The sequence below is a fragment of the Anomaloglossus baeobatrachus genome, chromosome 10 (genome assembly GCF_048569485.1).
Source record: "Anomaloglossus baeobatrachus isolate aAnoBae1 chromosome 10, aAnoBae1.hap1, whole genome shotgun sequence".
In the NCBI taxonomy this organism is placed as follows: Eukaryota; Metazoa; Chordata; class Amphibia; order Anura; family Aromobatidae; genus Anomaloglossus; species Anomaloglossus baeobatrachus.
Genome location: NC_134362.1, coordinates 98,953,454 through 98,980,213, shown reverse-complemented (window position 1 = coordinate 98,980,213; position 26,760 = coordinate 98,953,454). Strand labels below are relative to the sequence as shown.

General features: G+C 43.4%; 1 protein-coding gene across 3 annotated transcripts in view; it reads left to right on the top strand.

The window, feature by feature from the left end:
• Window positions 1-26,760, top strand: part of MPPED2 (metallophosphoesterase domain containing 2) — a 442,278-nt gene that overhangs the window by 88,873 nt on the left and 326,645 nt on the right. For all 3 annotated transcript variants that reach the window (XM_075326561.1, XM_075326562.1, XM_075326563.1), the window contains exon 3: window positions 23,025-23,206. In XM_075326561.1, the coding sequence (XP_075182676.1) occupies window positions 23,025-23,206 (182 nt within the window). The remainder of the gene's footprint in view (window positions 1-23,024; window positions 23,207-26,760) is intronic.

Sequence of the window (26,760 nt, the reverse complement as noted above, 5' to 3'; positions counted from 1 at the left end):
TGGGGGCATAACATGAGCAGGATGGATGGGGGCATATCATGAGCAGGATGGATGGGGGCATAACATGAGCAGGATGGATGGGGGCATATCATGAGCAGGATGGATGGGGGCATAACGAGCAGGATGGATGGGGGCATATCATGAGCAGGATGGATGGGGGCATTTCATGAGCAGGATGGATGGGGGCATTTCATGAGCAGGATGGATGGGGGCATTTCATGAGCAGGATGGATGGGGTTATATCATGAGCAGGATGGATGGGGGTATATCATGAGCAGGATGGATGGGGGCATATCATGAGCAGGATGGATGGGGGCATATCATGAGCAGGATGGATGGGGGCATATCATGTGCAGGATGTATGGGGGTATATCATGAGCAGGATGGATGGGGGTATATCATGAGCAGGATGGATGGGGGTATATCATGCGCAGGATGGATGGGGGGTATATTATGAGCAGGATGGATGAGGGGTATATTATGAGCAGGATGGATGGGGGGTATATTATGAACAGGATGGGGGTATATGAGCAGGATCATATACAAGTCAGGAGGATCCTTACCAGAATGGGGTACCTTAGTAGAGAATTTGGGGACATTACCCCATAACAGTGTCAGCAGCAGATCCTCGCCCCATAACAGTGTGTCATGACCATATTTTTTGGTTACAATTTTATTTTCCTATTTTCCTCCTCTAAAACCAGGGTGCGTCTTATGGTCAGGTGCGTCTTATAGTCCGAAAAATACGGTAGGTGTCACGAGTCCAGTAGTTCTAGTGTTAACATGTTTCTCGGGATATAAGAATATTTTGGTTATCCCTAAGGGAGCTACTGTAATTGATATTTACTGACCATAGAGAGTAGTTACTCTGACAATTATTATTATTGTTTTTTGACCTACACTTTTTCACGTACACCCTTTATGGTGATGGTGGTATTGTGGATTGGAGGGTCAGTAAGGGACAGCTGCCGAGGAGCGGGGGCACCGAGTGTTAGGGTGTTTACACTCCGCTGGTAGGTAGGGGGAATTCATAGGGCCAGCATTAGCTTACCCCCACCTATACCGATAACATCCTTAACATCGATATTTGGTGCACTTGTCCCCCTCACCTACCCAACCACTTTAAGGCTATGTGCGCACTGGGAAATGGAATTTTCTTGAGAAAATTCCGCATGCTCTCAAAGATTACCGCACCCGTGGTAAAAAACCGCGGGAAACCGCACCCGAAAACCGCATGCAGTTTGCCGCGGTTTGCTGCGGTTTTACCGCGGTATTGTTCGCGGTATTGCTGCGGTTTTGCCGCGTGCGGGTTGGTATGTGCTTTATTGCATTCAATGCAATAAAGCACATTGAAGAAAAAAAAAAAAGTAATTTAATGCTGAGATAGTAGATAGACAGAAGAATAGATAGAGGGATAGATAGATAGACAGACAGATAGAGGGATAAATAGATAGATAGAGGACAGATCGCTGCATTTCCCACGGTCGGCAGTGAGTTCACATTACCGGCCGTGGGAAATGACCGGTAATTACCTCTGCTGTCTGCTGCTTTCATTCAGCGCTGTGTCTGTGACAGTCGCGGCTGGATGTAAGCAGCGCAGGACCTGTGGATTACGCCGGAGCGGTGGATTACGCCGGAGCTTTGGTGCGGGAGGGGTTAATAAAATGGTGAACGAGGCTTGTTTGTTTTATTTAAAATAAAGGATTTTTCTGTGTGTGTGTGTTTTATTCACTTTACTTACGGGTTGATCATGTCAGCTGTCACATAGACGCTGCCATGATCAAGCCTGGAGTTAATGGCGGTGGTCCCCCACCATCATTAACCCCTTGTATTACCTTGCTGCCACTGCTACACGGCAGCAAGAAGAGCCGGGGACACGCCGGTGCTGCCGCATAATGCATGCGACAGTGCCGGGGCAGCTGCGGCTGATATTCTCGGCTGCGGGAGGGGGAGTGAGGCAGGGGACATTATCCCTCCCCCTCTCCCTCCCCAGCCTGAGAATACCGGGCCGCCGCTGTGTGCTTACCTCGGCTGGAAGGTAAATATGCAGCGGAGCCCACGTTCTTTGTTTTCTATATTTCCGTTTTCTTTCTATGTGTGTTCTATGTGTCTGTGTTCTATGTGTCTGTGATGTCTATCTGTGTCTGTGATGTGTTTGTGTTTACTCTCTGCTTTGCTTCCTCTTCCTGTAATTACATCACTTCCCTGCAAACCGCAGATAAGCGATGTACATTACCGGAGGTAAACCGCGAAATACCGCAGGGAATAACGCAGGAAAACGCAGTGAACCGCACAGAATTTGCTGCCTGCGTTATTCCCTGCTGGATTTCATGATTAACATTGGAGTCAATGGAGTGAAATCCCGCAGCGATGTGCGGAAAAGAAATGACATGCACTTGTTTTTGCTGCGGGATTCCCGCAGCAAAACATGCAGCTGTCAAATTCCGCCTAGTGCGCACAGGATTTTTTTTTCTCCATAGGATTTGCTGGTGATTCACTGCAGAGATGTTATGAACATTTTCTGCAGCGAAACATGCAGCAAATCCGCGGAAAACCCGCGGCAAAATCCGGTAAGTGCGCACATAGCCTTAAGTGGCTATTTTGTAGGACTGCACTGACAGTTTTTTAGTGAATGACTAATAAAATTTGGTATTTTTAAACAGGAATTTTTTTCTTTATGGTTTGTTAAGACTCTTGTCTCCGCAAGTGTAAATTGGAATGCTGTGGCTCAAAAAGCTGTGCGACATGTCAGTTTATACTGCGGAAAAAATCATAGTGGGCAGGAGATTTCTATAAATCCCATCAACTGTGCTACTTACCGTAACAACCAGCATTTTGGACACCGCAAAATTGGCCTCTGCGGCCATTTTCTTGAAGTCCATTGCATCAAACGCCAGCAGCTGAATTGAGCCCGCAGCACTCCGGCAGATCAGTAGCACCTGCCATCGTGATACCCCCAGGCCGGCAGTTATCGCCGACCCTCTGTCCTGTGACCCTCCTGAGCCGCTCCACTTCAGCGACACTCTCCCATCCTCTGAGCGCTCAGTATCGTTAACCCTGCACCACCACTGCCGCCCTGTTAAAGCATATCTGGATTATAAGACCCACCCCCCGTTTTTCCCCCCAGGTTTTTTTTTTTTTGTGAGGGTGGGGGGGTGCGTCTCATAATACGGAAAATACGGTAATCATATTACATTCTGGATCTTCAACATTTTGTGATAATCCTATTGCTGGTTCAAATGCACATTTTGTTATCAGATCTGCTATTGACATGGTGCAGAACCAGTCCAATAGTGGTGGGTACATATCTTATCTTATTTTCCAAGGTTTAACTTACCTGCTTAAATGTATTATTCTCTATGTACTGATATTTTTACCTCCAAAAGAGTCACACTTACAAGACCCCAAACAATTAGTGTTCGCAAGAGAGTGGGCTCTCACATACAAATCTGCGTAGCTGTCAGGTCCCCCTGCATCATACAGCAGTGTGCTCCCCCTAATGACTGGAAGCAATATCACTCACAAGGAGTGATATTGGTACCGGATCTGATTGTGCAGTGCAATGCAGCTGGAATGGTGATGGACCTGACAGCAATGCAGATCTCATTGTGAGAACCCATCCACTATCAGCACGTGCCAACTGTAATTGTTTGGTGTCTTGTGAATGCAATCTTATTTCTTTTTTTCTTTTTTTTGGGTGGGGGGGTGTCTGCTTTCTTCTGGGGGTGTTTGCTTTCTTTGATGAAGAGTCCTGCTGTATTCGTGAACTTTTTTAGCAGCTTGGACATTTCCTTATGGAACCGCAACTAAAGCTTATTTTTGGAGTAGGGCTGATATTTTAAGCATGCTCCAAAAATATTACAAGGGCTTATTTTCAGGCTAGGTCTTATTTTTGGGAAACAGTGTATCTATAATCCAAATTTCCCACTCCCATTTCTGAAACTTCTCGCAAGCTTCTATAAGGCCGGGGCCACACAGGGCACTAGTGTGATGCTCGCATGACACTCAGCTCGCGCTGGCAGCACAGCAGGAGCCGAGTGTCATGCTTTTATCCCTGTGACTGAGGTCCGACTGTGCGTGCGGACCTCAGCTGCGGGGGGCAAGCCGGCGCTGCGGAGGGGCGGGCTGGCACGGAGGAGGGGAGGGAGAGATTTCTCTCCCTCTCTCCTTCGTTGCCAGCTATTGCGATTTTCGCTCTGCTCGCGCGGTACACCAGTGTATCGCGAGTGCAGTGCGATTTTTCTCTTGCCCCATTCACATGAATGGGTGCGAGAGAAAAAAGTCTCGCATTACAATTGCAGTATGCTGCGATTGTTTTCTCGGTCCGATTAGGGCTGAGAAAATAATCGCTCATGTGCGCTGACACACAGGCTAGAATTGGTCTGAGTGGAATGCGATGTTTTTCTCGCCATGTGGCTTAAGCCTAATTGTCTGGAACACTCTACACAAAACAATTCAATTAATTCCCAAAATCCAACGTGCTGTAAAAATGCATTTTTTTAGATTGGCCTATCACCTCAATTTTCTTACTATTCCCACTTTGCCCTTACAACATTTTCTCCCAAATCTGGTCCCTTGTTGCATCTGTTTACACCCCCATGCACTTATTAGCCCTCTGTACCTGTACTTATACACATACTGTCTGGTGACCGGTTCATGCAGAGTTTCTTTTTCTAATTTCCTATTTATAATTTTGGTGTCTGGACCTTACAATGCAAGCACTTTTTACTACTTTTTACCATTTACCTTTTGAACCTCCCCTATTTTCTCATAGACTGTAAGCTTATGAACAAGGCCAACACTCCTCTTGACACCTGTTGAATAGTAATATTTGATACTGTCTGTACATGTCCCCTCTGAATTGCGCTGTGGAATATATTGGCGCTATAAAATGTATGTAGGTTATTTTCTTATGCTTTTAGACAAGCCTTTTAACCATAGAAAAAGAAAAAAAACATCAGCTCCCCATAAAACCACAGGCAATGTAGATACTGTGTGCAGAATTATTACGCAAATGAGTATTTTGATCACATGATACTTTTTATACATCATGTCCTACTCCAAGCTGTATAGGCTTGAGAGTCAACTACCAATAAAGTAAATCGGGTGATGTGCATTTCAGTAATGAGGAGGGGTGTGGTGAAATGACATCAACACCCTATATAAGGTGTGCTTAATTATTAAGCAACTTCCTTTCCTTTGGCAAAATGGGTCAGAAGAGAGATTTGATGGGCTCTGAAAAGTCCAAAATTGCGAGATGTCTTGCAGAGGGATGCAGGAGTCTTGAAATTGCCAAACTTTTGAAGCGTTATCACCGACCAATCAAGCGTTTAATAGCAAATAGCCAACAGGGTCGCAAGAAGCGTGTTGGGCAAAAAAGGCGTGAAATTACTGCCTATGAATTGAGGAAAATCAAGCGTGAAGCTGCCAAGGTGCCATTTGCCATCAGTTTGGCCATATTTCAGAGCTGCAATGTTACTGGAGTATCAAAAAGCACAAGGTGTGCCATACTCAGGGACATGGCCAAGGTAAGGAAGGCTGAAAAACGACCACCTTTGAACAAGAAACTTAAGATAAAATGTCAAGACTGGGCCAAGAAATATCTTAAGACTGATTTTTCAAAGGTTTTCTGGACTGATGAAATGAGAGTGACTCTTGATGGGCCAGATGGATGGGCCAGAGGCTGGATCAGTAAAGGGCAGAGAGCTCCACTCCGACTCAGACGCCAGCAAGATCTAGGTGGGGTACTGGTATGGGTTAGTATCATCAAAGATTAACTTGTGGGACCTTTTCGGGTTGAGGATGGACTGAAGCTCAACTCCCAGACCTACTGCCAGTTTCTGGAAGACAACTTCTTCAAGCAGTGGTACAGGAAGAAGTCGGTATCGTTCAAGAAAAACATGATTTTCATGCAGGACAATGCTCCATCACATGCATCCAATTACGCCACAATGTGGCTGGCCAGTAAAGGTCTAAAAGATGAAAAAATAATGACATGGCCCCCCCCTTTGTTCACCTGATCTGAACCCCATAGAGAACCTGTGGTCCCTCATAAAATGTGAGATCTACAGGGAGGGAAAACAGTACACCTCTCGGAACAGTGTCTGGGAGGCTGTGGTGGCTGCTGCACGCAATGTTGATCGTAAACAGATCAAGCGACTGACAGAATCTATGGATGGTAGGCTGTTGAATGTCATCATAAAGAAAGGTGGCTATATTGGTCACTATTTTTTTTGGGGGGGGGGTTGTTTTTGCATGTCAGACATGTTTATTTCTAATTTTGTGCAGTTATGTGGGTTTACCTGGTGAAAATAAACAAGTGAGATGGGAATATATATGTTTTTTATTAAAGGGAACCTGTCAGCAGAAATTTCCCCTAAAACCTAACAGATTCCCCCTCTGCAGCTCCTGGGCTGCATTCTAGAAAGGTCCCTGTTAGTATTGTGCCCCCTTTCTGACCGAAAAAAAGTGTTTATAAAGTTGTACCTTTTTGGCTTCTGATTCTGTAAATCCGTCACGGGGGCGGGCAGCCTGATGGCCGTTATTCTGCCCCCTGGTCCTGTATGCCGCCCCCATCGCTGATTTCAATACTTCTGGACGCCGCCCACTGCTCCAGCCATCCCCGCGCATGCCCAGTGCCCATCTCTCGGGGATGAGCACTGTGCCCAGCGTCACCGCTGGTGACGTGCGCGCAGGGTTAAGATTATGGGCGGTGCTGTGATGTTTATTCCTAAGCAACCGCCCATAATCGCGGGACCGCGCTTTCCCCCTCGGCCTGCTTCTTTCTGCGCAAGCGCGCTGCTGCTGACCTCACTTCGCCTCCTTCCCATCTTGCCCCGAGGCAGGAAATAGATGGGAAGAGCGCGGAGCAGTGACTACACCGAAAGCGCGGTCCCGCGATTATGGGCGGTTGCTTAGGAATAAACATCACAGCACCGCCCATAATCTTAACCCTGCGTGCACGTGACGCTGGGCACAGTGCTCATCCCCGAGAGATGGGCACTGGGCATGCGCGGGGATGGCTGGAGCAGTGGGCGGCGTCCAGAAGTATTGAAATCAGCGATGGGGGCGGCATACAGGACCAGGGGGCAGAATAACGGCCATCAGGCAGCCCGCCCCCGTGACGGATTTACAGAATCAGAAGCCAAAAAGGTACAACTTTATAAACACTTTTTTTCGGTCAGAAAGTGGGCACAATCATAACAGGGACCTTTATAGAATGCAGCCCAGGAGCTGCAGAGGGGGAATCTGTTAGGTTTTAGGGGACATTTCTGCTGACAGGTTCCCTTTAAGTTGTCTAATAATTCTGCACAGTAATAGTTACCTGTACAAACAGATATCCTCCTAATGTAGCCAAATCTAAAATAAACCCCACTCCAACTTCCAAAAATATTAATCTATGATATTTATGAATCTTTTGGGTTGATTGAGAACATAGTTGTTGATCAATAATAAAAAAAATCCTCTAAAATACAACTTGCCTAATAATTCTGCACTCACTATAGAGCATCATTTGTTGGACTTCTATCTGATATCTTGGGGCCGGTATCACCAACAGTAGGAAAAATGAAAAGGAAAAAAGAAGGGATAACCAGCACCAAAAAATATTAAAAGTGCAGGTGATTTTAATCCATTAAAATTCACATTCGTGCAAAAAAGGTAGAAAGGGAATTCAAAAGTAGTGTCCCCTTATGTTTCAGACATGCACATCTTTACTCATAGGTAATTAAAATGCATGGATTCAAATAAACAAGACTTTTTTTTATACTTTTTGGTGTTGGACTTTTCCTGCTTTTTCCATTTTTTTTACCAAAAGTCACTACCGATATGGTGACACATCCTGTTGTGCCTTTCAGAAAAATTGTTATTGCAAAATAGAAAATTGTTAGCATTTCATTAAGTAACGGAGTTACAACTCGCACTGTTTGTTCAGTATTGGGATGAAAATCACTTCTTAAAGTGTGATCATCGTTTTAATTTTTATTTCATAAATCAGTAATACACATGGAAATAAGCAACTTTGTAATATATCTTATCAGACAAATCTGCTTCTTTCTCTGCCAGAATTGGTCAGTCATTATCAAAATTCTCAATTCTGAGGTAAAATCTGTGTTCAGTGAGGACTTTCCCATTACTGAGATAGATGTGTCACACTAGGTACTGGGAAGTACAAAAAGGAAGGGAAGTGAAACCCTGTGTCTAGGGAAGGGGGAGACGGGGACCCCTGACCAAGCTTACAGCTGGGCCCTGTGTTCCCTCACCACCCTAGAGAGATTCCACACCTATGTGCTGAGCCGGATACCTAACCCTAGGCTGACCCTGATCTGGGCCCTAGGAAGGGAACGGATGGGATGAGCTCTTCGTCAATCCCGCTAGGCGCTATAGGATACACAGGGATAGCCAACAAGGCAAAACAACAAACAACTTATCTGTAGTTGTCTTAGGGAGAGAAGCTGCAAAACCACCAAAATTTTCCTGATGGATGCAAACCGCCTGCTTGACTGAAGGCTTGATAAAGATGTATCCAATATCACCAGCACTGCGTAATAGAAAGGTATACAGTATATAGACAAGGAAAGTACTGATGAACAGCAGTTGACAGGCTGAACAACGTGCCAAGATCTAAAGCGATATGGATGAAAACCAAGCAGGAATGATAGAAGCTCAGGGAGCAGATTGTGTAGGCAAACGCTTTGACCATCTATAGCCAGATACCACAGGACTTTCTGTCACCCGCTACACACCCGTAACAAGATGGTAGCTGTGTCTGATGAGTCTATGAAGCTAAAAGATTGTAAAGGGCAGAGTCCTGCTCCTGGCTCCTCCTTCTCCCTCTAGCTCCTCCCTTCTCCCGTCATAAGTGAATCTCATCAGTAACAGCTGCCATCTCCTCTCAGTAATGGAAAGTCTTCACTGAATACAGATTTTACCTCCAGAATTGAGAATTTTGATAATGAACGGTCAATACTGGCAGAGAAAAAAGCAGATTTGTCTGATAAGATTTATTACAAAGTTGCTTATTTTCATGTGTACTATTGATTTATGAATTAAAAATGAAAATGACGGTTACGCTTTAACTATTTATTTTATATATGATTCTTTATGATAATGCAGAAATTCTGTGAGAAATCACAGCTGGTTGTGCAAAGTTAGATGCACTGCAAAATTGTTAGGGATGCGGTATAAGGAATATGTAAATAAAGAGATGTGGCTGTGCCCCACCCATAAAGCCAGCTTTTTTGTTGTGTTATTAAATGGAACCTGTCACCTAGAATATGCGTTCTGACCTATCAGCAGACGCATGTGTGCCCTAATTACACCTCCCAATCCATCCCTGTGTTGTAAAATTGTGTAATATGAAAGTAATAAAAAACATTTTATTACCTTCATATTTCGTATGTAAATAGCAGGGAATGTGGTCACAGGGGCGGCGCCTTGCCCTATGGACGTATACATGTTTCCGTGGTATCACGCCCCTGTGGGCGTGATACCATGGAGCGACGTCCCCATCGCTCATTCTATCCTACGCGCATTGCAGCAGGCATCTTTTCCGGGTGTTCAATCGCCGGCTTCAGACGCGCACTGTGCATGCGCAGTGCGTGTCTGAAACTGACAAGGAGAACCTGGAAGAGAAGCCTGACACAATGCGCGCAGGATAGAATGAACGATGGGGACGTCGCTCCATGGTATCACGTCCACAGGGGCGTGATACCACGGAAACATGCAGACGTCCGTATGGCAAGGCACCGCCCCTGTGACCACATTCCCTGCTATTTACATACGAAATATGAAGGTAATAAAACTTTTTTTATTACTTTCATATTATACAATTTTAGAGCACAGGGATGGGTAGGGAGGTGTAATTAGGGCACACATGCATCTGCTGATAGGTCAGAACGCATATTCTAGGTGACAGGTTCCCTTTAATGAGTAATACCCACACACAGCATGTACAGATAATATACATGTGAGTCCACGTTATGTATTAATTAGTGTGGAAGAGGGCGAGTTGGCCAACGCTCAAGCTGTCAGTGTAGATCAAGATAAAAGGGCATGATTTATTGACCAAACTGCCCACCAGAGCTCATTAGAATATGTATTAAAGAGAATCTACACAAAACAAAAACAAAAGAATACAGCAGCATTCTCTAAGCACCAAGATGTATTCAAACAAAGAATATATATGCTATATAAAATATAGAAAATTAAGATTTTTTTTTGCACAAATTTTGGCCAATTCTTGTGTGCCTATCAATCGTGGCAAGATGAACTTTCTTTAATGGGACCCTATACTAGTTTCATGCCTTTTAAAGGGAATCGGTCAGCAGGGCTTTGCTATGTAAACTGAAGTCAGCATGCTGCAAGGGTTAGGACACAAAATTCAGGGATGCCTGTCTAGTCACAGTCCAATCTTTTGTTTATTTGTTGTGTATGTTTAAGCAGCAGGACACTTACAATTGCTCTTACTAGAAAATCACCTGCATGGCAGTCTGGCACACCCCCTGCTGTGATTGACACCTTAGGGTACCTTCACACTTAGCGATGCAGCAGCGATCCGACCAGCGATCTGACCTGGTCAGGATCGCTGCTGCATCGCTACATGGTCGCTGGTGAGCTGTCAAACAGGCAGATCTCACCAGCGACCACTGAACAGCCCCCAGCCAGCAGCGACGTGCAAGCGACGCTGCGCTTGTACGGAGCCGCCGACTGGAAGCTGCGGAGACTGGTAACTAAGGTAAACATCGGGTATGGTTACCCGATGTTTACATTAGTTACCAGCGCTGTGTGCAGGGAGCAGGGAGCCGCGCACACTGAGCGCTGGCTCCTTGCTCTCCTAGCTGCTGTACACATCGGGTTAATTAACCCGATGTGTACAGCAGCTACATGTGCAGAGAGCCGGAGCCGGCAGCACAGGCAGCGTGAGAGCTGCGGAGGCTGGTAACTAAGGTAAATATCGGGTAACCACCTTGGTTACCCGATGTTTATCTTGGTTACAAGCTTACCTCAGCTGTCAGACGCCGGCTCCTGCTCCCTGCTCGCTTCATTTGTCGCTCTCTCGCTGTCACACACAGCGATGTGTGTGTCACAGCGGGAGAGCGGCTTTGAAGAAAACGAACCAGGGCTGTGTGTAACGAGCAGCGATCTCGCAGCAGGGGCCAGATCGCTGCTCAGTGTCACACACAGCGAGATCGCTAATGAGGTCACTGCTGCGTCACAAAAAGCGTGACTCAGCAGCGATCTCGGCAGCGAGCTCGCTGTGTGTGAAGCACCCCTTACTGTCCATTAACAATCTCTATAGATAGGCTGGTGTGGGCGGGACAGTTCTCTGGACTCTGCTACATGACTAAAGCTAAAAATTCTTATTGTGTCAGAACGGCTGCAGCCAGTAATCTAAGTTGATACATAATTGGATTCAGGATCTCTTTGCCTACATCTTGCTGCTCTCAGATGAAGCAGCAAAAACCTGCTGACACATTCATTTTAAGTTTCTGAAACCATAAGACCTCTGAGAACTTTTTGACTGTTGCAATATTATTGGTTTAATGGACAAAATGTATTTGACCAACTCCATTTTGTCAAGTAGTATGACTGCTAAAATACAGTGTGTCCACCCATATCCTGTCCACCGCCATTAACTTGAAAACGGCGGCAGCTATAGGCATAGAAGTGGTGTCTAGGAATAGTAAAGTAGCCATGCGCTACACAATGAAACTACCTATAGCGCCACCTGGTGGAAAACAACGGAGTTAGCATTTTTAACTTGAAAACGGAACGAGATAGAGAAAAAAAGTGAATTACAAAGTTGTAGGGCATCATCAATTCAATATGAATCGACACCTTGCATACAGAAATGCTATGGTTAGAATGTGTAAAACTCACAAGGCTGCGGACGTGAAGCGATACCTCATGGAGACCTTCCTACAAGTCATTGGGTATGGTGGCTGTGTGGAGTGGCCTCCGCTCACCTGACCTGACCCCATTGGACTTTTTTCTGTGAGGTCACATCAAACAGCAGGTGTATGCGACCCCTCCACCAACATTGCAGGACCTACGACGATATATCACAGATGCTTGTGCAAACGAGTCACCTACAATATTGCACAACGTGCAGCAAGATACAGTATGCTGTCCAGAGTCCAGATGTGCATTGCAGCTGACGGTGGCCACTTTGAGCATCAAAGTTAAATGAGCGCCATATGAGTGACTAGCATTCATGTTTTGGGGGGTCATGGGTTTCATATCATAGCATTTCTGTATGCAAAGTGTCGATTTGTATTGAATTGATGATGCCCTACAATTTTTTAATTCACTTTTTTTCTCTATCTTGTTCCGTTTTCGAGATAAAAATGCTAACTCTGTTGTTTTCCACCAGGTGGCGCTATAGGTGGTTAGTGCATGGCTACTTTACTGTAGCTGGACACCACTTCTATTTTTATAGCTGCAGCCGTTCACAAGTTAATTGTGGTGGGCAAGATATGGGTGGACACACTGTATATTCTAAAATTAATCAGCACTGAGTTTTGAACCTATTTACAGATTATCAGAATAAAAACTACATTTAGTCACCTTGACTTACTTTTATTTTAACTACACTAATCTGAGGATCATCATAGTCAGACCGTACATTATTCTGCCTCACAGGTAAATGATAATTTGCCTGTAACTATTGCCTCTTCTTTATCATGCCTGCACATAAAGAGGCATGTCGTTTCTATAGAGGGTGGAAAATGAGCAGCTGGATATGAAGACACAGAAATCCAAACTTATATTTCACAAAGAGGGAAAATAAGCAACTTGTATACAAATTGTCCAGGTCACTGCATTATTACCTGACTAGGAAGCGCAGTGTACACAACTGAGCATAAACCTGACTTCCCCAAATTGCTACGGATGGCCTTATGCCCTTTAGGATCCCTTGTAATAAAAAACCTGGAAAGAGATTTTAGTTTTGAGCTGTATATATATTTATACAGGGTATTAGATTCTCCTGATGACACTTTTTCCTGGTGTAGATAAACAATAATAAAAAAGGAGCGTAGTAATAGGCTGCGTATAGGTAAATATAATTACTGCGGGTTTATTATATACAGTGGCTTAATCCGGTTTTTCCGGCTGGCAAATAACATAACTGAATGAGATAATGGAGCTGAAGACAATGCAGAAGATTTCTAGAGAGCTATAAACCAAACTCTTCTTAAATGTATTAAATTGCTATTGTCCTATCTTCTGGGAAAGGGGGGCTTATCATGGGCCCCATAAAAATAATATAGCCCCCACTATAAATACACCCACATACTGAAAGTAGCACTGTGCTGTAGAGTATGAATTTTTATGTATATAATCTCTCACACACACACACACACACACACACACACACACACACACACACACACACACACAGATGTGTGTATATGTAATATACACACACATAAACACTGCAGTTCAAAAGTTTAGTCATTTGTGCTTTTCTTTAAAGAATAAGGAAATATCTATTTTTCTCAATGAAGCTAACTTTAAATTAAGCAGAAATACACTCTATACATTGTTAATGAGGTAAATGACAATCTAGCTGTAAACGTCTGGTTTTTAATGCAGTATCTACATAGGTGTATAGAGGCCTATTTCCAAAAACCACCACTCTAGTGTTCTAATGATACATTGTGGTTGCTAACTGTGTTAGAAGGCTGATGGATGTTTAGAAATCCCTTGAAAACCCTTGTGCAAGTATGTTAGCACAGCTGAAAACAGTTTTGCTGATTAGAGAAGCAATAAAACTGACCTTCTTTTGAGCTAGTTGAGAATCTAGAGCATTAAATCTGTTAGTTCTATTAAACTCTCAAAATGGATAGAAAGAGAACTTTCATGTGAAACTCGACAGTCTATTCTTGTTCTTAGAAATGAAGAATATTCCATGTGAGAAATTGCCAAGAAACTAAAGATTTCCTACAATGGTGTGTACTACTCCCTTCAGAGGAGAGCACAAACAGGCTCTAACCAGAGTAGAAAGAGAAGTGGGAGGCCCTGCTGCACAACTGAGCAGCAAGACAAGTACATTAGAGTCTCTAGTTTCAGAAATCGATGCCTGACAGGTCCTCAACTGGCAACGTCATTAAATAGTACCCGCAAAACGCCAGTGCCAACGTCTACAGTGAAGAGGCAACGCTGGGATGCTGGCCTTCAGGGAAGAGTGGCAAAGATAAAGCCATATCTGAGACTGGCTAATAAAACTAGAAGATTAATATGGGCAAAAGAACACAGACATTGGACAGAGGAAGATTGGAAAAAAGTGTTATGGACAGATGAATCAAAGTTTGAGGTATTTGGATTACGCAGAAGAACATTTGTAAGATGCAGAACAACTGAAAAGATGCTGCAAGAGTGCCTGACGCCATCTGTCAAGCATGGTGGAGGTAATGTGATGGTCTGAGGTTGCTTTGGTGCTGGTAAAGTGGGAGATTTGTACAAAGTAAAAGGGATTTTGAATAAGGAAGGCTATCACTCCATTTTGCAATGCAATGCTATACCCTGTGGACAGTGCTTGATTGGAGCCAATTTCATCCGAAAACAGGACAATGACCCAAAGCACACCTCCAAATTACACATGAACTATTTAGGAAAGAAGCAGGCAGCTGGTATTCTATCTGTAATGGAGTGGCCAGCCCAGTCACCAGATCTCAACCCTATTGAGCTGTTGTGGGAGCAGCGTGACCGTATGGTACACAAAAAGTGCCCATCAAGCGAATCCAAATTGTGGGAGGGGTTTCTGGAAGCATGTAGTGAAATATTTCCAGATTACCTCATCAAATTCCCGTATTTTTCGCTTTATAAGATGCACTTTTGTTGCCCACGCACTTTTGTTTGGGGGAAAGTAGGGGGTGCGTCTTATAAACCGAATATAGTAAACCCTTAACCCTACTGTTAAGGAATCTGTTGGGAGATAATTTCATTAGAAACATATGGTACTACCACTTTGTGTTTCCCTCATGGTGGAATGTAACTTGTTTCATTATAAGATCTGATCTATTGATCATGCAGAAATTTTTATATTGATTTTTTTTGGACCTAATAAGCCACTGCAGTCATGGGTGTCTGCTCATTTATGTAGGGTTTCTTCCTGATTAAACACAAGTAGTAAATGGTAGAAAGTGCTGTGTTCTATGATGGATGAATACATTACTCTCTTAATCACAGTGGCTGCTCCAGTGATCTTTGCTGGTGGTCTTGGTCTTTGAAGTGCGATGTGCATACAGAATAATTGATAGCATATATTATCCTTATGACTAAAATCTAAGTGTATGAAAGAAAAGGAAAAACTTAACATTTTAAATTAATTACACACTTTTGGCAATCCTTACTAGTCACCTAAAAATAGCTTATCACAAGATGTATAAACCCCATACACATTAGAAACTGTTGGTCGACCACTATTTTTCCTGCCTCCCTCATCTGAGCCCTCTTGTGTTCTCTACGATAGACCCACAACCAGATTCCTATCTCCAGGTGATCAAAATGTTGGACCTTTCTTTTTACCCACACATTCTATTAGGGGAGATTTTTTAGACCCCAAACACATTAAATTGTCGTTGTGTCTGTTGTGTGACTTTTTGTAAACCAGACAAGCAATATACGTTGCAGAATATGGAATTACTTACATTGTAATATGCAATTACCCATAGTCAAGGTATGGAGGTGGAGCCTACAACATCATTTCCATGTTTTCCATTCTCACTCCCGTACATCTTTTACTGTTCCTGAAGAGCAATCTTTTAGTTTTAATAAAACCTTGCATCCATTGATTCCTAATTGGGAACGGTAAAGGAGTCTCAGGATAGACATTGGGGGCATATTACTAGAACAGGTGGTCATTGTTGGATCCTTGCTGACCACTTGGGGCAGAGGCAAAGTATTGTGCCACTTCTAGTTGTATCAACTCTGCAAAACGTTTTCAGGAGGCTGGTTGTTCCATTTTACCCAAAGGGCAATCATGATCATAAAGGCCCCGTTACACGCAATGACATTGCTAACGAGATATCGCTGGGGTCACAGAATTCGTGACGCACATCCGGACTAATTAGCGACGTTGTTGCGTGTGACACCTACGAGCGACAGCTAACGATCCGAAAAACAGCAAAAATCGTTGATTGTTGACACGTCGTTCCTTTCCCAAATATTGTTGCTCATTTTGGATGCAGGTTGTTCGTCGGTCCTGAGGCAGCACACATCGCTACGTGTGACACCCCTGGAACGACGAACAGCAGCGTTCCTGCGTTCTCCGGCAACGAGGTGGGAGTGTCGTTAAAGCGGCTGCTCTCCGTCCCTCCGCTTCTATTGGCGGGCCGCTGTGTGACGTCGCTGTGACGCTGCACAAACTTCCCCCTTAAAGAGTTTGTTCGCCGGCCACAGCGACGTCATTAGGAAGGTATGTGCGTGTGACGCGTACCGGCGATATTGTTTGCCATGGGCAGCGATTTGTCCGTGACTCACAAACGACGGGGGCGTGTGCGATCGCTAGCGATGTCGCAGTGTGTAAAGCGGCCTTTAGGCTCCTAAATTCAGCAATGGAATCTATTGATCATTTCTTTTTACCTGTTAGGCAAAATAACAATGAATTCATATCTGGTTACATATAAAAATGTAATTATGTGGTGCCTGCAGTACTTTCCTATAAAGTTTTGACAATCCATTTTTGTACATCTGGGTTTATTGTACGGTACATTTCATGAACAGCTTCCACCAGAATAACTTCACGTGTGTGTGACAGATCTCAGGGCAGATGTTTGGTTCCCGTAATGAAATCTGATCCCCGCTTCTGTGTTCTGCGAGGACTGGCTTCCCTAGCACAGAGTTAAACTGAACTTTGCGTAATAACAGAGACAAGAAGTCGGATGCTAAAGATTAAAAATAGTTTAATGAAGTCCCACTAGCTTTCTGTGAGCGCAAGGCACAATTATACACTTCTTTCATATTTCCCAAATCCTAATAAATGTAGAATAATTTGCTTTCTTTTTTTATGAAGGATTTTAATATAATGCAGAATAATGCTAGTAGAAAGTAGCAATAAAATATTGTACAATTTGTATGACCCTTGTGGTATTAAATGTGGGCTGCGCGAGTAGCCGAAGGAAATGGAAATAAATTAGACTGGATGAAGTACTGTGTGTAACATAGACCTGGCCAAATGTAAGCGAGACCTAGGAGTCAGTTAGAAACTATCAACCATGTAAACGTTCAAAACTGGGCCCAGACTGCACCTGGGGCATGACACCCAAATCTAGTTTTGTGTGTAACTCAAGGCGTTGCCCACTTTAGTTGTGAACAATCCTCACATGGAAGGTTGAACTAGATGGACCTAGGTCTTTTTTCAACCTAAGTAACTATGTAACATAGTTACAGCCGTAAACAACCCTCTTCGTTAAAGCACCACTGCAGCATTTTTTTTCAATATTTACCCTCTGGAGTGACACTTTAAGTGTAAGTCCCCCGTCTTATAATCACCTGTCGCCATCTTGATCTGTTTCTAGCGTTGCTTCAGTTGGACTCCTGTGATTTGTGACCTGCCAGCAGCTCCAGTGGAGCTCGCCGGAGGACACTAATCAATACAAGTCTATGAGAGCCTTGCTCTGGTTCTCATAGACTTGCATTTAGAACTTGTGATGTAACTTTTGACTCCCAGCCAGTTAGAAGATACTGGCACAAGATGGAACCAATGGTCCAGAGTGCTGCCGAAAATTGATGACCCACTGGACTTGAAGACAAGTATAATACAGGGTGCAAGAGGCTTGCGTTTAAAGCTCTACTCCAGCGGTAAAAAAATACAAAACGCCAGAGTGTTTTTTTTTTTAATAGTAAAAATAAAGAATTATTCTTATTAATATAATAACAATATACTACAGACAAGCACATTTTAACCCAGTGATTGTAGCTTTCTCCATCAATTTTTTTGAATGAAATGAAGCAGGAGATACACAGCAGTCTTTCTGGTATTGCTGGGATTGATGGCATTTACTACTGTCAGTGACTGCAACAAACAACATATTGCCCTGAATGCAGGAAGCCACCAATCTCCAAGGACAATTTTTTTTTTTTTTTTTTTTTTTTTTTTTAATCCCCACTGTGACCTTTTGAAGTGGATTTTTTTTCCTCTCTGATATAGAAGTAGCTCAAATCTCTGTCCTGTCCTAAAAAATTACTGTTGTGTATCAGTGTGAGTAAAATGTATTTAGTTCAGAGTACAGATTGTTTAAAGAGAGTCCGAAAGAAACATTTTGTAAGGTAATGTAAGGATATGTCTCTATTGGTGCTGAAATACTGATTTATATTGATCTCTCTGGTGAAGAAATCCACTTTGTTGCTCTTCTTTAATCACCATTTGAAGTTTTCTGCTAAATAGATTTCGGTGCACAGGGGCCGAACTGTACACTGGGCCTTCTCCTCCCTGTCTGTCTCCTCGACCCCTCTACCTCCATCCGGTCTGTGAATGAACTACCTCCTCAGTTTGAAATCTCAGCAGTGATCAGCCATTCACAGTCTGGAAGCAGCAGAGGGGCCGGAGAATCACAGATAGGGAGGAGACAACCCAGTGTACAGTCTGGACCCTGTGCACTGAAGTTTAACTGCCAGCACAGTTAAAACTGTTTGTTTTGGGGGTTTTTTTTGCAATATGGAGAAATTAATCAGATAGGTATTGCTTGACACACTATTAACACAATAAATACATTTTGGAAGATGGGGGACCTAGACAAGGTGTCAGGTTCCCTTTAATTTCTGAATATTATTTACTAGCTGTAGCACCTGGCGTTGCCTGGGATAGTAACTGTCTCTCTGTCTCTCTCCCAGTCTTGGTCTGTGTGTCGCTGTCTGTCTCGCTGTCTGTCTGTTTCCTTGTCTGTCTGTTTCTATCTCTCTGTCTGTATTTCATCAGTCTATCTGTCTCAATCTCTGTATCTGTCTGTCTCTCTCTGTCTCTTTGCCCGGCTGTCTCTGTCTGTCTCTCTTTACCCGTCTCACCACCGACATCTTTTCACCTCACACATAAGCTTCTTATACTAACAGTTTATTTTGTTCCTATAGCAACCACTGACAGTTGCTATTTATAGCCTGCAGTTCCTACCACCATTTAGTTTAATGGCTGCATGATTTTTGTAGAGTAACTGGAAAGAGCGGGGTTAAATTTTCCCGCCCAAACATAGTCAATGACGTTCCCTGAGTCACATGGGGCGTCTGTGCAAAATTTCGTGATTGTAAATGCAACGATACGGATTCCTTTAGCGGAGACACACACACACACACATATATACATACGTACACTGAGCTTTATTTATTAAATATTTATTCCATGAATAAGCCATAATGTCTTCACTCATTGACCATATGAAATTGAGAATGATATAGAATTAAAACCCCAAGTCTGTTATTCATGCAGAACACTTTATTAGGCATTATTTATGTATACATTCACGTTTCCATTGGATGCCCAGATTTTGCCATATTGGATATCTAGAATAGATCTGCATTCCAAAGTGTCAGATCCAGTATGTGAAAAATACACCATGGGGCCTATTGATCAAAGCATGTACCATGTATAGGGTGAAAATGTTTAAAAGTTGCACAATTTTTTAACTTTTAACATTTTCACTTTACTTTGTATCTTCTGCCTGATCTTGGTAGGGGTGAGTGTATGACTACCCTCCCTATCCAAGTGATACCAGTGTTTTCTTCACCAAAAATCCTAGTCCAATTTCTGACTGGAGTAACATTTCTTGTGAAGCGCACAGTCATTCACCATTTACTGGAGGTACAGAGTTCATTAAGTGGCGTGTGCCTCTTACTGAATTAGGTGCCATGTACTGTCAAGATTGGCATTCGAGCTTGTACAACACCAGCCTTGATGAATCAGAGCCTTTTAATTTTCTTCCATAATATTAATAATAAATTATTCCAAATTCCATATGGAAAATGTTCGAAGAGGAGAGCCACCAGTTGAAAAGAAGATGTCACTAGTTGATGTGTTTTGAAATGCACTGGTTGTTTCTTCTATTTGAAATCTTTTCTATCAATTTTTTGGAAAAAAATAAAGGGCCTAATTCAACAATGCCTTTATGCCACTATTTTGGCATAAAAAGTTTCAGAATTTTCAAGCACCTCGAGGTTTTGTTAAAATGTTGTGACTTTTGGTGTTCTCGCGCCATTTTCACCCAGCTCCAACAAATTGGGCAAGATGCGTAGCAATCAGCATTCGTAAATTTTATGCTGGTTTGCATTATGTTATGTGGTTTGCATTCGCTATACCACAAATCTTAATGAAGCAGGGACTGGAGTGGGATTTGTGTCGATGTGTACAAAGAGGTGCATACCACTTGTCCACATACACCTCTTGATGAATTAGGGCCAGACTGTCACAGATCACAGTCCTGTGGTGTCCGGCTATAGAAGAGCACCGTGTTTGTGTTGGTGCTGGTGATAGGTCTAACTTCCTACAAATCCTGAGTGCAAGCAGTCAGCTTGTAATCATCTGGAGTACTTTGTTGCAATTTGCAGTCCCTCTCCTTGTATCTACTTTGAGATAAGTTATCTTCCATTATTTATCCCTGTGTGTCCTTTAGCATCTACTGAGGTTGCCAAAGAGCTCCTCCTATCTGCTCCCTACCTAGGGCCCAGATCAAGGTCTGCCTAGGGACAGGCATCCAGCTTGGCACATAGATGCGGAACCTATATAGGGTGCTGAAGGAACCCATGACTCAGCTGTAGGCTTTGTCAGGGGTCATCTCTCCCTTACCTACACATAGGGCTTCCCTTTCGCTGTTCGCTTGGTACTTCCCCGTTCCTAACACGACACAGACACTCCTGATTAATGAAGACCGATGCTGTTCAACCTGGACTTGGTGAGGAGGCTTGCTTATGTCAGGGTGTATATTTTTGATGTTCTACAGTACTTAACAAAAGTTTGGACAGACCTTCAGTTTTCTTTTTCATGACTCTGAAAATTGTAGATTCACATTGAAGGCATCAAAACTATGAATTAACACATGTGGAATGAAATACTTAACAAAAAAGAACTGAAAATATGTCTTATATTCTAGTTTCTTCAAAGTAGCCACCTTTTGCTCTGATTCCTGCTTTACACACTCTTGGCATTCTCTTGACTAGCTTCAAGAGGTAGTCACCGTAAATGGTCTTCCAACACTCTTGAAGGAGATGCTTAGCACTTGGCCCTTTTGCCTTCACTCTGCGGTCTAGCTCATCGAAAACCATCTCGATTGGGTTCAGGTCTGGTGACTGTGGAGGCCAGGTCATCTGGCGTAGCACTCTCCTTCTTAGTTAAATAGCCCTTACACAGCCTGGAGGTGTGTTTGGGGTCATTGTCCTGTTGAAAAATAAATGATGGTCCAACTAAACACAAACCGGATGGAATAGAATGCTGCTGCAAGAGGCTGTGGTAGCCATGCTGGTTCTGTATGCCTTCAATTTTGAATAAATCCCCAACATTGTCACCAGCAAAGCACTCCCACCCCATCACACTTTCTCCTCCATGGTTCACTGTGGGAACCAGGTATGTAGAGTCCATCCATTCACCTTTTCTGCGTCGCACAAAGACACGGTGGTTGGATCCAAAGATCTCAAATTTGGACTCCTCACACAAAAGCACAGATTTCCACTGGTCTAATGTCCATTCCTTTGTGTTCTTTAGCCCAAACAAGTCTCTTCTGCTTGTTGTCTGTCCTTAGAAGTGGTTTCCTAGCAGCTATTTTACCATGAAGGCCTGCTGCACAAAATCTCCTCATAACAGTTGTTCTAGAGATGTGTCTGCTGCTAGAACTGTGTGTGGCATTGACCTGGTCTCTAATCTGAGCTGCTGATATCCTGCGATTTCTGTGGCTGGTAACTCCGATAAACTGATCCTCCGCAGCAGAAGTGACTCTTGAACTTCCTTTCTTGGGGCGGTCCTCATGTGAGCCAGTTTCTTTGTAGCGTTTGATGGTTTTTGCCACTGCACTTGGGGACACTTTCAAAGTTTTCCCCATTTTTCGGACAGACTGACCTTCATTTCTTAAAGTAATGATGACCACTCATTTTTCCTTACTTAGCTGCTTTTTTCTTGCCATAATACAAATTCTAACAGTCTATTCAGTAGGACTATCAGCTGTGTATCCACCAGACTTCTGCACAACACAACACAACTGATGGTCCCAACCCCATTTATAAGGCAAAAAATCCCCCTTATTAAACCTGACAGGGCACATCTGTGAAGTGAAAACCATTTCCGGTGACTACCTCTTGAAGCTCATTAAGAGAATGCCAAGAGTGTGCAAAGCAGTAATCAAAGCAAAAGGTGGCTACTTTGAAGAACCTAGAATATAAGACATATTTTCAGTTGTTTCACACTTTTTTGTTAAAAATATTTCAATCCACATGTGTTAATTCATAGTTTTGATGCCTTCAATGTGAATCTACAATTTTCAGAGTCATGAAAATAAAGAGCTTTTTTTGAATGAGAAGGTGTGTCCAAACATTTGGTCTGTACTGTATATCGAGCGCTTTGGATTGTGCTATACAGTATGCTGTGGATTTGGGATCTGGTGATTTATGCTAATAGACCTGCAATCACTGCTGGCATAAACTGACAGATCCTATTGTATTTCAGTGGGGCACATTGGTGACTGGCGGTATTTATTATAGTATGTATTCTTTTTCAACTAACGTTGCCAATCTATGTCAGCAATATGACCTTTACTATTGTACATATATGTTGGTAATTTGCCAAACTTTTGGTCATATGGCAAATTATGTTAACTCTTTGATGTTTGATGACCTCTTATTATATTGCATATTATAGTGCATGTTGTTAATATGATTATATTAAGTCTGCTGACTTTGTTACATGCTTTTTATCCAATGTGAAGCTACAGCTTGAAATGTGTCTAATGAGGTTTCCAATTGATCTTTTTTTCTGCCTTTTCAGCTGCTGTATCTGTTTGTTTCTTGTCTCCCAAGTTCTAACGCTCATTTAATTATCTCTGCTCCAGGGTAGACCCCATCCCTTATGACACTCCTAAACCAGCCGGCCACACGCGTTTTGTCTGCGTCTCGGACACACACTCCAGGACAGATGGTATCCAGATGCCATACGGGGACATCCTCCTGCACACAGGCGATTTCACAGAGCTGGGGCTGCCTTCCGAGGTTAAGAAGTTTAATGACTGGTTAGGTAAGGATCTGTCGCTGCTCACTGACCCCAATTAACCTCCATGTGGCCATCTCACTTATTGTCTCCTAATTAAATGTAAGCACTTGACTCTATCTGTGGTCTGCCTCCAACAACACTGATAAATATGCAATTAAAGCTGAATTACAAGAAGGAAGTACCGCTTCTACTTTCCCATTTGTGCTTGCTTTATGAAAGACCAACAAATATTAAATCTTGGCAGCAAAGAGGTCAAAGGTAAAATATATGAAGCTACCAGATTGCAGAATGCAGCTGAAGGGGACCTCTATCCACTGTTATTAGAGAATTGTAAGGGGCAGGGTTGTGTTTCTGGAAATTTATGGTAAGCTGATGCCCAGGGGATAACTTACTGCTGTCAAAATATTTACTTTTTTATTTTACCTTTTTGTTTTTGAGTGCTCATCCTTATGGGTTTTACAAGAAGAGGTTGTATTTAGCATGTGAATGAGACATGATTGGCTGTGTTGGCTCATTAGACAGCCAACACCTCATAGCAATGGCTTCTTCTTGATGCTGCTTATGAGGATCCTCATGCAGTGGTGTGCAAAGAATGCTTTACTCAGTGAGAATAACGCAAGCCTTAGGCTATGTGCCCACGCTGCGGAAAATTTGCAGAATTTGCTGCGATTTTTTTCCCGGAAATTCCGTGGCGTTTTCAAAACTCCGCAGTACAGCGAGTCACCAGCCATTTCTATGGCATTTAGGGAGTGCTGTGCCAATGCTGTGTTTTTTTCCGCAGCGGAAATAATGTGGATTCCCCTGCGGAAAAATCAGCAGCATGTGAATTATTCCTGCAGATTTTTCCGCAGGGTCCCATACTTGCCTTGATTGAAGACACCGGAGTCACTTCCTCCGGTGCAGAGAAGCATGGTGGAGCCAAGAGCAGGAAGTGGGTGGGGCCTGCACAAGCTCCGGTTATGTGACAGCCGGAGCTAGTTCAGGCCTGCCCACCTTCTCCTGCAAAGTGCCGACAGACACAGCCGGAAAGTGAAGTGCTGCGCGATGGAGGTAAGTATGAACGCCCCCATCACTCCAGCACTTGTTGTGCATTGAGGATGCAGTGCCGAAGCCATGGTACTGTATCCTCAATGCAGGACCCTGCAGCATATCCGCAGGACATTCCGCAATACATCCGCAGCATTGAAACAGACAAAGTTGTGCTGCGGTTTTCTGGGAGCTCCTGCGGAATGTCCTGTGGATATAGCCACAGGACACTTTCCCTGTGGGCACATAGCCTTAAGGAGGACCAACCACCATGATTTTCCTATATAAACTAAAACCAGTGCTATACTGGCACTATCATGCTGATTTTATACATACCTTTAGTTGTGAGATCAGATGTATAGTTGCTGAAATATAGGCAAGTAAAGTCTGTGAAATGCACTGTTATTTCATAGCAGCTACAGAATATCTAAAAGGTGGGTCAGGTTTTGCTGGTTATTCCTGCCATGTCTGCCTGCCTGTCCTTCCTCCCTCTTCTCCCTCTAATAACAGAGACAAGGGGAGAAAGGACAGGCAGGCAGACAGGGGCGGGAATAACTAGAATAACCCAACCCAGCTACTAGATATTCTGTAGCCGCTATCAATCAAATAACAGTGCATTTCACAGACTTTACTTGCATGTATTTCAGAAAGTATACATCCTATCTCACAACAAAAGGTATATTGAGATTCAGCATGATAGCACCAGTAGAGCATTGGCTTTAGTTTATATATGAGAATCCGGGTGGTTGGTCCTCTTTAAAACAAGAGGTATTGCCCTGGTAATTTAATGAGTTAGAAGTCATTTCCCAAGGCATTTGCCTATTATATAATTATTACTCTTTCAGTTGATTAATTCATTGACGAACATATTGGGTGGATGATCTGTTTCAATGAAGAAAATAGAAAATACAGTCTGCCTAAGGCCTTATGCATAGAGAGATCTGTTGACTTTGACCGACTGTCAGCATAATACAAATACCAATCAATAAACATTTAACAGTCGGTGGTCATTTCAGTCCAAAGTAAACAATGTGCACAGACCGATCTGTAATAGATCGCTCAATGAGCACAGACTGCCCTAGTTCTCGTCAGCATGAATCCTGATTACTCCGGACCGGGCACCGCTGAGCACCATGACATTTTATGCGGTGCGAAATGATCATTTCATCTGATGAGAGTATTTTGGTCATTAATCAGGTGATTGACAGCCTGGTTACATGGCAAGATGATCATGAACTAAGCGTTTTTAAGGATGCATGTACACTAGTATCTAGCAGCTTAAACGGGTTGTCCCACAAACAGAATTAATTTCAGTCAACAGATCTTGGAATAATAAGTTCTACAATTATAGCTTATTGAAACTAAAAAAGAAAAAAAAGGGCCTGTGCTGAGATAATCCTATGAGTGTACCACTGTATATATCTGTATCCTACTTGTGCTCTCTGTTATGCAACTGATCTAAGACTTGCATTTTCCATAATCTGAACCTCACACCTCCATCTCCAAGACTTCTATCGTGCTGCACCAGTTTTCTGGAATGCTCTACCCCAGGTGATCTGAGGAATACCTGGCCCCCACATTTTTAATGTGGTTTTAAAAATCTCTCTTTAGACAGGACTATTTCCTCAACTCACTAATTTAATCCTATTCCCATTTTCTAAATATTAATCAGAATCTGGTCTTTTCTATTTGTCAATCTGTTGCCTTATCCTTCATGCACCCAATAGCACTTGGAGCCTTCACTTAGGGCCGCTTTACACGCTACGACATTGCTAGCAATTGCTAGCGATGTTGAGCACGATGGCACCCGCCCCCGTCGGTGGCACGATATGTGGTGATCGCTGCCGTAGCGAACATTATCGCTACGGCAGCGTCACACGCACAAACCTGTGCAGCAACGTCGCTGTGACCGGCGAACCGCCTCCTTTCTAAGGGGGCGGTTCGTTTAGCGTCACAGCGACGTCACAGCAGCGTCACTGAACTGCCGCCCAATAGAAAAGGAGGGGAGGAGATGAGCGGCCGGAACATGCTGCCCACCTCCTTCCTTCCTTCTTTCCGGTGGACGCAGGTAAGGAGATGTTTGTCGTTCCAGCGGCGTCACACATAGCGATGTGTGCTGCCGTAGGAACGACAAACAACATCGTACATGCAGCAGCAACGATAATTGGGAAGAGGGGGGCATGTCACTGATGAGCTATTTTTGAACGTTTTTGCGACGATTCAAAATCGCTCATAGGTGTCACACACAACGACATCGCTAAAGTGGCCGGATGTGCGTCACAAATTCCGTGACCCCAACGAGATCGCTTTAGCGATCTCGTAGCGTGTAGCGCCACCTTTGGACTGATACTGGTTGATGACATCTCATGCAGGTTTATATCATTAAACCTTTTTTCATTTTAATGATGGCTGGACCATCTAGTGGCATGCAAACGTTTGGGCACCCCCGGTCAAAATGATTGTTATTGTAAACAATTAAGCAAGTTGAAGATGAAATGATCTCTAAAAGGCATAAAGTTAAAGGCACATTTCCTTTGTATGGTAGCCCAAAA